We start from the raw sequence: 13,957 nt of genomic DNA on the forward strand, positions 1-13,957 counted from the left end.
ACTGGACTAACTAGTTGTCTGATTCTCCTGGTTATTGGATCAACTGATGTAACACTGGACTAACTAGTTGTCTGATTCTCCTGGATGTTGGATCAACTGATGTAACAAAGAACTATCTAGTAGTCTGATTGTCACGATTGTTATATCGGATCTTTTTTTGTTTCATGCATCCCGTTCAAACAAAAAGAAATATATATTTGTGAATGTAGTTTTTAATGCTGATTTCAGAAACATAAATTATAATTTGGAGAAATGAAATACTTTTTTATTTTGTTTGGTTACGTCAGTTTATGTGCGTTTAGTTCAAGTCCGACTAATTAGTATCTAATTACATGTTTATTTAAATAAAAAATAAATTTAATTAAAAATTAAAATAATTTCCCATTCTTTCCCCACCTTATAAAAATCAATTCTCCAAACTTCAATTTACATTTCTGAAATTGAAAGTACTTAGAATGAGGTTAAGTGACGTCACAAGCGACATTGTGGAACCAATCGTAACATGATTGACTCGTATCTCTGCGAGTTCGTTTGGCGTCGTAGGCCTGAAAATTGATGATCTCTTCAAGCAAATAGGCCAGGTGGTTAAGGCGCTCGACTCGCAATCTGAGGGTCGTTGGTTCGAATCCCCGTCCCACCAAACATGCTCACCCTTTCAGCCGTGGGGGTGTTATAATGTGACAGTCAATCCCACTATTTGTTGGTAAAAAAAGTAGCCCAAGAGTTGTCGGTGGGTGGTGATGACTAGCTGCTTTCCCTCTAGTCTTACACTGCTAAATTAGGGACGGCTAGCGCAGAAAGCCCTCGTGTAACTTTGCGCGAAATTCATAACAAACAAACAAACAAACCAAAAGTCGACATTAATTTCTTGACGACCTATTATCAGCTCAAAAACCAATGATGCTTTCCTATATTAGAATAAATTAAATCATGTAACGACAAAAATGTCAAATTTTACTGCATATATATTTGATATTTCGTTATTGGACACACAAAAAGTTTTCTGCTATTCTGTACAATATCATACTAATACACTTACCACCTACAAACAGGAAGGCACCGAGACTGAGGGTAACGTACGTAAACACCTGCAAAATGGAACATTTTTTATCTTCAGTTGTTTTAATAGATGAAAAAATAGCTTACGTTTAGGCAATTTTCTTCCATGTTTTATTTACACTTGTATATATATTTATATTGTTTTATTCATGTTTTCAACAATTGCCTCTATTTACATCGTGTTATTTGCAGTTATTCATATTGAGATCATTTTATTCATTGTTTTAAAGAGATATTCATAAGACAATAATAAGGAGAAGGTATTTTTGTTCATTGGCTGACTATTATAAAATAATAATAATATATCATTATGTAATTATTTATTACGATAATAGCTAAATTCTAATGTCGACGGTATGTCAGTGTGATTAAAGATTCTTTACATAATTACATTAAACAATAAGAAGTAATTATAATAATAATAACGTTTAGTTACCAATTTTCCACTGAAAAACTCTCTTGATGCAGCAGAAGTCCCAAGAACCCATAGCATATATCCGATCATCACGCCCCCTAGTACCTAAAATATAAAACAAGCAATGAACACAGACGACTGCTCTAGTAACTCTGAATAGTCGCTGATTATACTGTTATCAATTAAACAGTTGGGGACAAAAATAAACAGTCAACAAATAATGATTAATGACGACCAACCTAATAACTCTCTAGTATCATTGATTATATTGATATCAACAGAATAGTTAGGGACAAAACTAAACAGTCAACAAATAATGATTAATGACGACTAACCTAGTGACTCTCTAGTATCATTGATTATATTGATATCAACAGAACAGTTGGGGACAAAAATAAACAGTCAAGAAATAATGATTAATGACGACCAACCTAATAACTCTCTAGTATCATTGATTATATTGATATCAACAGAAGAGTTGGGGAGAAAAATAAACAGTCAACAAATAATGATTAATGACGACCAACCTAGTGACTCTCTAGTATCATTGATTATATTGATATCAACAGAAGAGTTAGGGACAAAACTAAACAGTCAACAAATAATGATTAATGACGACTAACCTAATAACTCTCAAGTATCATTGATTATATTGATATCAACAGAACAGTTGGGGACAAAAATAAACAGTCAACAAATAATGATTAATGACGACCAATCTAGTGACTCTCTAGTGTCATTGATTATATTGATATCAACAGAACAGTTGGGGACAAAAATAAACAGTCAACAAATAATGATTAATGACGACCAACCTAGTGACTCTTCTGTTGATATCAATATAATCAATGATACTAGATAGTTAGGGACAAAAATAAACAGTCAACAAATAATGATTAATGACGACCAACCTAGTGACTCTCTAGTATCATTGATTATATTGATATCAACAGAATAGTTAGAGACAAAAATAAACAGTCAACAAATAATGATTAATAACGACCAACCTAATAACTATCTAATATCATTAATTATATTGATATCAACAGAAGAGTTGGGGAAATAAAAAATAACAACATTAGTGTGTGTGTGTGTAATACTTAATTTATCAAATAGATCAGAAATATAGATGTTACGATGTTACGACAGACAGACATCAGAATATTTTAAAAACCTTTGATACAACGGAATCTTTCGTAACGTTTTAATGGAAAATCAGCAGAGCGTAATTCCCGAGTTTCAACGTTATGGCGTTACTCCACTGTTAGTGGCACGAAACGGTCAGGGAGTTTTGTTTGTAAATGCAGGGCCTATTTAGCGATATCACTTATCCATTACACTTAACGCCTTCTCATTTGTCACGTTGTTTTGAATACATTAATATAGTTATTCTAATAAAGATTCTCCCCGTTTTACAGTTGACAATGTAGAGTGATTGTTTTCATTTAAGTTCGATGTGCTCTTACTTTCTGTTGCTACTTTGGTCGAATGGTTTTGGTTTCGGTCTGAGGGTGCAAAAGTAAACGTCTTAGATAATAGACTAATGGTGCGTTACCTCATTGACCTATGAGCCAAAGTTCACCATATGCACGTGGAATAAGATAAAATGTGAATTCATTAATTCTCTAAGAAAATAATCGAAATAGCAAAAAAAACAAAATTTCGCTGATAATATTTTATTTTTGGGTATTTCTGCAAAGCTTCTCAAGGAGTCTATGTCCCTAATCTGGAACTAATAGCCTAAAGCGAAGGCAAGCTAGTCAACAGTACCAACCGCCAGCTCTTGAGATATTCTTGTATGAATGAATAGTGGGATTTGACCGTCACTTTTATAACGCATCAACCATCCCATAGTGCGGTAACGGGAAGGATGGACCAGTAGATCCGGAGTGCGGCACGCTGGACACTGGGTAAACCCCTCCCCCATTTAAGGAATTAACTTGTATAAAACATATTGTACTTTGGGGTGTCAAAAATATACAAGCAAGAGACTTTAAACATATTTTACTGTTGAGTTGGACCTTCATTTTCTGATTATCATATACCTGTCAGCATCGGTTTATTCTGATAATCTGGAACATTTTAAAATGTGTGTCGGAGCTAATGTACCTTGTTTATCTCAAGTTGGTAGTTATTGTAACTTGCTTATCTCAAGCTGATAATTATTGTAACTTGTTTATCTCAAGCTGGTAATTATTGTAACTTGTTTATCTCAAGCTGGTAATTAGTGTAACTTGTTTATTTCAAGCTGGTAATTATTGTAACTTGTTTATTTCAAGCTGATAATCAGTGTAACTTGTTTATCTCAAGCTGGTAATTAGTGTAACTTGCTTATCTCAAGCTGATAATTAGTGTAACTTGTTTATCTCAAGTTGGTAATTATTGTACCTTGTTTATCTCAAGCTGGTAATTATTGTAACTTGTTTATCTCAAGCTGGTAATCAGTGTAACTTGTTTATTTCAAGCTGGTAATTATTGTAACTTATTTATCTCAAACTATTAATTATTGTAACTTGTTTATTTCAAGCTGGTAATTATTGTAACTTGTTTATCTCAAGCTGATAATTAGTGTAACTTGTTTATCTCAAGCTGGTAATTATTGTAACTTGTTTAATGTATTTGATGTATCTATTTTAGTTACAGAATAACAAAACTGAACAGTTTTGTAGTTGGTGTATCTATTCTAGTTACAGAATAACAAAACTAAACAGGATTCCAGTTTATGTATCCATGAAAAACCTAAGAAACGCAAGATTATGTTTTGAAAAGCACGTTGCTGAATTTCCAGGAATCGTCTAAACACACACCCTTATATTGTGTTACGAATGGAAGTGATAATAAAAACAACTAAAAAACGTTTGTGGTGAATTCGTTCGCCAGTTTGGGGTTTGTATAAAACAAATATCTATGAAGAAATGTCCACACAATTAATTATCAATGCTAAATATATAACTTCAATCTGAACCTAGATTAAACCTAAATTAAAATATAAGAACGTAATGCTACCTACAGAAACTGGCTAGAAAGGAAACTGTTGACATATACGACCACGCCTCTCTCTATATGAATAATAGAGCAGTCATAAGGCTAGTACGCATGGCTAATTGTATGTAAAATTCGTAGTGCAACGGGTACCTTTTAACCCTAATTGGGGCACCCAACCCCCAGTATGAGGTTTTTAACAGGTGTATCATACAAATATTTCTCCTTCGTTGGTTTATTAACAAAAGTATTCTTATTTAAAATAAGCTGTGGTTTATAATAGGAAATGCATTTCGAAAATTGTATGTTGTGTTGTTTAAACCGGAAGTACGTCACTTCCTTAGAGACAACGTGAAAATGTATACATACTTTTATTGAAACTGTAAATTAATGCTGAACGACAAGGCACTTCCAAAACTTTATTTAATCCTCCCTTGTATTATATAATAATAATAATAACATTTTGATTATTATACAAAGTCGATCGTAAGAGCTTAACAACGTGTACGTCATAAAACAGGTTAATTAACAGATTCATATAAGAAACACTAATGAAAACATTAGAAGTGATATCAGAAACATGTCACGAACTATCTATAAACTTTTTATCCTGTTTACAATCAAACTTGCAAACTTTCTATCCTGTTTACAATCAAACTTACAAACCTTCTATCCTGTTTACAATCAAACTTACAAACCTTCTATCCTGTTTACAATCAAACTTACAAACTTTCTATCCTGTTTACAATCAAACTTACAAACCTTCTATCCTGTTTACAATCAATCGGGCATTGTTTACTAACAGTGGTACCTGGTATTGTTTACTTACAGAGGTACCTGGTATTGTTTACTTAATATTCTTGTTTCTTTCCTCCATTCACACTGTGGTACTTCACTGAAATGATACTAAATAAACAACAGCGACCACTTAGAATATTATCACACACAGTAGGGGAGATAAGATCAAGAAAGTTAACCCTTACCCATAACAAGAAGGCTAGAAAAGAGACTAAGTGTTGAGCAAATCCAGTGACTTTACTCATCTCTCCTTCTTGCGTCGGAAGTGACTTTGGTTACTTGAAAAAGGATTCTCTTCTATATAAGCAGAACCTGTACTGTCACGACAGTATAGAAGTTTCAATCTCTCACCCTGAGGGAGACGGACATTTATCAGGTTCCAGAGTCTCTTAATTAAACTGTGGAAAAATCTGGAAAATTCGTAAAATCTCTGTCCCAAACACAAAATTAATCACAACGTACTGTTAATTAAGCCTAATTATATGAAATAAAAATTTGTGTTAGGATCAGAAGTCAAGTCACATAGAGAACTCATAATTAACTGAATCCAACAAGCCTTCAGTATCACTGTTTGCATCTTTACAGGAACGTACATACTACCGACTTATCTAGAGTCGCCCGAACGGAAACTCCTAGTACTCTACCGGACGAGTCCAACACGCGGCATTGCACCCCCCTCCCCCCGTAACAGTGCGTGCGCAGATATACAGGTTGTGGGAAATTTAGGACATCCTCTGTTAGCATAGAAGGTCATTGTCGTCAAGTGACTTCCAGTTCTGTTAGAAAAGGTGATGACTGGAGACAGATCATTACTCCCAAGGAAGGCAGAAATTAACAATATTCTTCATCTGAAGTGAATACAATATACTCAGGCACACTTGCGAGTACTTAAGTGATATGAACAAGGTATTCTTAAACATTTGTTGGACTACAGGTATCATCGGTTTGTTGAACAAATATTACGTAATGAATACATTCCTGTAACATAGGATATCCGTACGACAGAAAATCTTGTTTTTTTAGATTACCATTAATGGTAGTTCTTTCTGGTATTGGTTACGTATGAATGATAACACTCTGCGAGATGTTGAAGCCTAACTTTCAATCATTATTTAAAAGATAAATACTGATATTAATTAATTTATGGTGATAGTTCTTCCCACTTCGAGAATTTCCGTTGGCTCTATCTGAGCGCCATCTGTTGATCAACATATTTATTTATTTATTCAATACAAACAACGATACTAAACATGTTACGTAACAGTTTATAAATGCGTGAGGCTAGTCATAACACTGACGTGAAGTACCTGTTTTATAAATTAGTAAGACTAACGACGACATTTACATATAGTACCTGTTATTAAACATATACATTACATTCATTTCCTATTTGTTTGTTGTTAAACAAGCTGCACAGGAGTTGAGTTTAGAATTTTAACATTACATGTTCTCAAACTTCCATTGAGCTACCAGAGGGCATAGATCCGCGGAAGTGATAAGAGAAATAGTCCTACTAACTCCACGTATTTAATAGACAAATAGTCCTAGGTGCTCCATAGAAATAATAGACTAATAATTCTAGTGATTCAAGCAAATTTATAGGCAAATAGTTCTAATAATTCAAACTACAATTATAATTAAATAGTCCTAGTAAGTCAAGCATATTAATACGCAAATAGTCCTAATATTTCAAACAAATCATGGAAAAATAGTCTTAGTAACCCCAAGAATAATAGGCAAATAGTCCTAATAATTCAAACAGATTTATAGATAAATAGTCCTTGTAACTGCAATGAATTGATTCATAAATGCAGAATACAAAATGTAATGAGAGTAATATCACCCAAAGTTACCTGAGATTTAGATCTACCTGATTTAAAACTAATTTCAGTGTTTCAGTAAATAATTTTCGATTATAATGCTGTCCTTCAAGGCGATGATCAACACCCATGAACTCGATGTTTGCCGTAAGAGAGCTTCCTTAAAATATAAGACTTGAAAGGTCATGGTTGGGGGAACTGAACTTTTTATTGTGAATGTTGTTTCTAAATGAAGAGGAACTTTTCTTTCAAACAAAATAAATACGATTTGCACAAATGGAGGAGTTTAAACGAAAACCATGTGTTTGAAGGCCACGAACCACCAATCAAAACTCTTGCGTTATAAACATATTATGATTCTGTTACACCACTTTTTTATTTACTGTCGTTTTGGTCAATACCATTTTTTAATTTAATAATTTCTTATTTATTTTATAGGGAACTAGGGGAATCAATTTTTTCTTCACTGTCGGTTAATGCAAATACCATGTTTTCTTTGATAATGTTGAACATGTAGTTGACTTTTTAATACCTTTTTTTTTATCACCACTTCTTGGATAATTTTAATAGAAAATTAGTTTTATGTGAGCGAAGATAAAATAGTGAATATATTTTAACAAATTTGATTCTATACTGCTCTTAAATGTCTAACCTCAGCTGGAAATGACACAATATCATCTTCATTGAAAGATGTTACAAACATACTGTTTCACAGACTATATCCTTTTCATTAAGAGATGTTACAAACACCACGTTTCAATAAAACTTCCTTTTCATTGAGAGATGTTACAAACACCCGTTTCAAGAAAACATCCTCTTCATTAAAAGATGTTACAAACACCCTCTTTGCAAGAAAACAGCTACCGAAACTCAAGTTAAGTGTATAAAATGTATATGTATTGAGGGTATTCAAAATCATATTTTTTGGGGCTATTTAAAACAATGACATATATCTTGGGGATGTTAAAATATTGTCGTGTTATTTAACGATATTAAGATATTTTTTGAGGGAAGTTCAAGTTCGTATTTTTTACTATCTGTTTTGAAGATGTTAAAATTTTATTATCTGTCTTGAGGGTGTTTAAGGCTCTTATAATTTTAATTCACACTATGGCCACTGACGGATATGTATGCTGATAAAGAATTGTGTTTACGTTTTAATCTTGGCTTCCAAAATGTTTTAAACATTTTACATATACAGCTTGTAAGTTGTTTTTAAAAACTATTTTAATAATATTTGTAAATTTTGGGGGTGGGGAAGGGAATTTTAAAGAAATATATAAGAATGCTTTCAAAATAACATGCAGTTTTTGTAAGAATCTAATCAATACTTTTTTCTTTTAGAATACGTGGCTAAATAAATTTATAAGTAGAGTCAGCCAAGAAGCTGCGACAACTGCTTTTCCTTTTAACCTTTGGCGAAAAACATACTTTTTTGAGATTGTTACTTATATACTGGTTATTTATGCACGAGGTTGTAAACTTTTGTTAAATTGACTTGTACATTTCACATATGATATAATTTCATTTGTTACTAAACACAAAGATACACAATGGGATATCTGTGCTCTTCCCACCACCAGGGATATCGAAACCCAATTTTTAATATTGTAAGCATACAGACTTATCACGGGGAGGAGGGGCGGAGCGGAAGATATAATAATTAAATAAAATCTCTTGGATAGAGCACAATAAACATAGCAAATGTTCGTTGCTGTGTAAGCAAAAATTGAGTACAATTGAAATGTTCTTCCTTATGCCTCTAGCTATTTTATAAACACAACTACAAAATCCAATCGATTATTTTAGTATAATAACTTAGTATGATTATCATATATTTACAATGAGCAATAAATAACAAAAAGAGATGCATTATAGTATTCACGAAATTAAATTAAAATAAAACTCTGATTGTCTGAAGACATTAATGATATTAAAACATGCGATATATGACATAGGTTGCCTAAACTAGTGGGATATTAGTACTAAAAAAACATGGATTAAAAGAGTAAGATACTGTAAAAAATAAATAAAGTTTAGAATATTTGCAAAGAAACGTTTATTAGACATCGAAGGATCAAATAAATAAGTCCGAAATTGGTGTACGACCACAAGATGGCAGTGTATTTTTCTATATGTTGTACAGCAAGCCACGTTTTCTTTCTTTCCCTTGTGGCGAGTGATAAAGAGTAAGCGAGAGGTATAATTGGTGTAATCTTAATTTCAATTTACTTTTTTTGTATATATAGAAATGTTTTGAAATAAATACACATTTATATATATTTCAATTTTCTAGCAATGCAGAACGACACAGGAGAATTTGTGGACTTGTACGTCCCACGTAAATGGTAAGATTACAACTTAGATTACAAAATTTAGGCTTACATAGTTAGGCTTAGCAAAACTGACGATAATTTCGTCCAACGTAAACTTGTTTCAGTCGGTGATTTTGTTCAAGTAAAGCGCTGTATATCTTTCAGTTTACAGAAGTGTTAGACCTAAATAAAACTTTTAACAATTTCTTGTGTGTGTGAAAATGTAGGCGTACTTGAAAACAATATTATTTTAAATGTGAAAGAGCATGGGTCATTGTTAGAATGTTATTTTGTTACTGAATTATTAATAGTAATATAGAATTTTTATTATGTAACTTGTATGTCCAAAAGTTTCATGTACAACTTAATTTACTTATGCACAATTATAAACTTAGATAATCATATAATTATATATATATATATATATATATATATATATATACATAAATATAATGTGCAAGTAAATATTTGCTCCAAATAACTCTGCTTAAAAAAATATATATATATATATATATCTGTAACTGTAGGATTTTTAAACAGTAAAGTTATTTATTTTTAAAGGTTACCGAAAACACAACAGAGTCTATTGCTGCAGTTATTTTTTTAAAAGTAGTTAAATTCCAGTCTTTAAAATTACATTTTAAAAATGGAATTGAACAGCTATTTCAAATTAAAGTTTATAAGTAAATTTTCAACACTTCAATTGTGTTATACAACAGTAAATTAATTGTTATTCACAAATGTAATGTCCAAGTTGTAGAAGCCAATGAGAAATGTCTATAGTGGCACCAGTATAAGAACACAATAAGGACTGTTGATGAACGTATATGAAACCATCATTTATAAGTAAAACACAAATAATTCTACTTGTATTAAAACAACAACAGAAAACTTATTTATTCATAGAGTAGCCATATAGATTAATTCATGTGTGGGTTTTTGGCTGATGATTGTCAGTGTTTCTGATAAAGTATAAAAACAACTGAAAACATAAACTTCAGTGTGGTAAATACCTGAGGACTTGAGCTAATGATAAACTGTTGGTTGTTTTCAGTGAGTTTTCATATCCCGAGGATTTGGCTAATCAACATCAAAATATTTTTACATCCTTTATAACAAAGATAAGATACATGTGCAAGATAATATCGAATCCTCGTGGTGGCACAAACATAGAACTAGAAATTCGGGATGATGAAGGGTCACTGATTCACCTAGAGCAGCAGATACAGGGGTGGGGTTCAAGCCCCACACTTTTCAATGTGAAAAGCCTTCAATATGCAACACATATATATTTTCTATATATGTGCCATTTTACAGGCTGAACTCCCACCGTTCAAGAAAATTGTGTACCCATGCCTACTTGAACACCATATTTATTGAAGGTTTTGTAGATAGAGGCTGAAAGATATTCGTATATAGATTTCTTGTTTTGATCTTTGTCCCACTTAAAGGTTTTGATGTTTTGCGTTATGATTTTTCTCACTTAACTGCCATCATTGGCAATGGTCAACCGAAGACCATATGTATAATTAAATCTTTTGTAAGTGGATAGATTCTGGTTACATTGGGAAAAGCGTTAACCTACAAATAATTAAATTTTTTGTAAGTGGATAGATTCTGGTTTCATTGGGAAAAGCGTTAACCTACAAATAATTTAATTTTTTGTAAGTGGATAGATTCTGGTTTCATTGGGAAAAGCGTTAACCTACAAATAATTAAATTTTTTGTAAGTGGATAGATTCTGGTTTCATTGGGAAAAGCGTTAACCTACAAATAATTAAATTTTTTGTAAGTGGATAGATTCTGGTTTCATTGGGAAAAGCGTTAACCTACAAATAATTAAATTTTTTCATAAACCAACAGGACTGTTTGTGTTTCACAAAATGATGGTTTTTTGTATGGGTTCATCAACAATCATTACTAAGTTGGTGTCACTATGGGCATATATAGTTGTACTTTTGATGAGGTTGTCTCTAAAAAACAAGTTAATTTACTGTTTTATAATACAAGTCTTAAATGGTTATCAAGTTTGGATTTTTAAGAAATTTGCAGTATTAACTTGTTTTTTTTTCATCCTCTGAAATAACTTGCTTCTAAGAGTATAAACAACAACTTTTGTTAGAAATTGTAGTAAAACATACATAGTTTTACACCAGCAGATTTGGTGTAAAAAACTTATTTGTAGTTTGTACAATCATTCTACATCAATGTTTCTTTCTAAATTGTAAATTAAAAGTTTGGATACTGTCATCATAAGTCTTAATGAATTTCATGTAGACCAATTCTAACAAAACACCAGTTACTGTCTAATTATTGTTCGTTTATATCAGAACTTAAATACAAAATATGCCAACATTAGTCTGGTAGAATTTACGTACTTTATGTAGTTTTATATTGGATTAGTAGTCTAAATGTTGTTACTTTTTTGCCTTTAATTAGGGAATGTTATATTCATCTATAATATTTTCTGCTACAATTATAAATGTCTATCCTATTCACATGTGTAGTAAGTTGAAGTTGATTTACAATTATTAGTGTGCTATTGTAATTGTAGTTATTTAGTATTGTTACATTGATTAAAATTATTTATGTATGTAGTTTGTTTGATTTATCACAAGGCTGTTAAACTTGTTACATTACTTTGAAGTTATTTAATGAATTGTACAAGTTTAATACATGATTGTGATACAGATAAGATCTTGGTTTTTGGAAAGCATTCTTAATATTAACTTCTAAGTGGAGAATATATGCACTTAGTGTGAAACAATCAACCTGGCAATCAGAATTGCTAATTAAACAATATTTTTGTTTCTTAAGTGCTTAAAAAGTTTAAGATGTATTGTTTCGTTGGTTGGGTACCCTTGCTGTAATGATATTTTCAGCCGTAAACCCAATAATATCTTGCGAGGTTCAGCTGGCTTAGGAGATTGATTAGTCCACAATACAGATATCAAGTGAATGAAAAACAACCTTTATAATAATAGAATAATAAACAATAATAAACAATAAATCAATAAAAGTAATGACATTTGATGTAGTAAATAATATACCTTACTTAGGGCACTTTAACTGTTGGCTTGAACTATTGTAACATAAGAAATGCAAACTTCATGTCACATAACTTTAAATCTGTTATTTAACCAAAGAAAGTTCATAAACCCACTAGGTGAAACTCGGTGACATCTGTATCCAACGTACTACTGTTTAAACTGTGTTGAATTCATAACAGTAATTTTCCCATAGTACAACCAGTAAAAAAATTAAAATACCTGAACTGTTCATGAAAATGTAACTGTTACAAAAATCAACATGTGGTGTGTCTGAACAAGTTTAAGTGTCTCATGAAACACCTGTAAAAGCCAAAAAGGAAACACAGTAAGCTTCTAGAAAGTTAAATATAGATAATACTATATAGAGGGTAAAGATACAACAATAGCAAAGAAAATCATTACCAAAAACTGTTGTTACTAAACAAATGTCATAGAATATATGAAACCATTATATAGCTAATATTAATTACACAAAAATAGTAACTTATGGTGATCACTACAACTATAAACAACATCCCAAGGAATTAAAAGTGTAGATGTGGTGTTTGGCGAGACATTGTTTTAATCTGGCTTAAATGTAAGACTTATTGTAAGGTCCAATATTTGGAAGATTTTCCTACTTGGTCGTGTATTGTAGTTTATATATAACATTCTTCATTGATTACACTCATGGGTTTTTTAGAGTAACATAAACTTACTTTAATGTTAATCATTGTAGGTTAGGAATTCTTACTGACTTGTTTACATATTTTAGTGTCATGGTTGTAGGTAAAGATTATAATTAACAAAGCATCTCCTGTTTTCACAGTTCAGCAAGTAACAGAATCATCCATGCCAAGGATTATGCATCAATTCAGATCAACGTGGCAGAGGTAAAGTGATTTTTATCCATTTGTGTGAAAGTGAAAGCTACACGGTCTTGTTACACTTTTGTAGGGCTGTAATGAAGGGTAGATTTTTGTCTTTTGAAGCTTTGAAACACCAAACAAATCATCTGACACTACTGTTTTTCATGGTTAGAAACACTTTTACAAGTAACCCATGTAAGTGCAATAAAATATTCATATGTACGTACGGTCCTATGTGAATATAAACCCTCAAAGACAGCTGTAAATGTTTGATTAATATTGTCAAACGGTTTATTAACAAGGGAAAAACGTACAGTCCTATGTGTATATAAACCCTCGAAGACAGCTGTAAATGTTTGATTACTATTGTCAAACGGTTTATTAACAAGGGAAAAACGTACGGTCCTATGTGTATATAAACCCTCAAAGACAGCTGTAGATGTTTGATTAATATTGTCAAACGGTTTATTAACAAGGGAAAAACGTACGGTCCTATGTGTATATAAACCCTCGAAGACAGCTGTAAATGTTTGTGATTAATATTGTCAAACGGTTTATTAACAAGGGAAAAACGTACGGTCCTATGTGTATATAAACCCTCAAAGACAGCTGTAAATGTTTGATTAATATTGTCAAACGGTTTATTAACAAGGGAAAAACGTACGGTCCT

The 13,957-nt window shown here is 31.6% G+C and overlaps 2 protein-coding genes across 2 annotated transcripts in view; one reads left to right on the forward strand and one right to left on the reverse strand.

The window, feature by feature from the left end:
• The window catches only part of LOC111083104 (CD63 antigen-like), an 11,316-nt gene extending 5,512 nt beyond the window's left edge, over positions 1–5,804 (reverse strand). Inside the window, exons 1-3 of the mRNA XM_022379365.1 lie at positions 5,440–5,804; positions 1,496–1,579; positions 1,040–1,088 (exon numbers count right to left, since the gene is read on the reverse strand). Coding sequence (XP_022235073.1) covers positions 1,040–1,088; positions 1,496–1,579; positions 5,440–5,499 — 193 coding nt within the window. The 5' untranslated portion in view covers positions 5,500–5,804. The remainder of the gene's footprint in view (positions 1–1,039; positions 1,089–1,495; positions 1,580–5,439) is intronic.
• Positions 5,805–9,201: 3,397 nt separating this feature from the next.
• Positions 9,202–13,957, forward strand: part of LOC111083103 (40S ribosomal protein S21-like) — a 6,283-nt gene continuing 1,527 nt past the window's right edge. The window contains exons 1-3 of the mRNA XM_022379364.1: positions 9,202–9,263; positions 9,371–9,422; positions 13,248–13,311. Coding sequence (XP_022235072.1) covers positions 9,373–9,422; positions 13,248–13,311 — 114 coding nt within the window. The 5' untranslated portion in view covers positions 9,202–9,263; positions 9,371–9,372. The remainder of the gene's footprint in view (positions 9,264–9,370; positions 9,423–13,247; positions 13,312–13,957) is intronic.

The sequence above is a fragment of the Limulus polyphemus genome, unplaced genomic scaffold, assembly GCF_000517525.1.
Source record: "Limulus polyphemus unplaced genomic scaffold, Limulus_polyphemus-2.1.2 Scaffold8192, whole genome shotgun sequence".
In the NCBI taxonomy this organism is placed as follows: domain Eukaryota; kingdom Metazoa; phylum Arthropoda; class Merostomata; order Xiphosura; family Limulidae; genus Limulus; species Limulus polyphemus.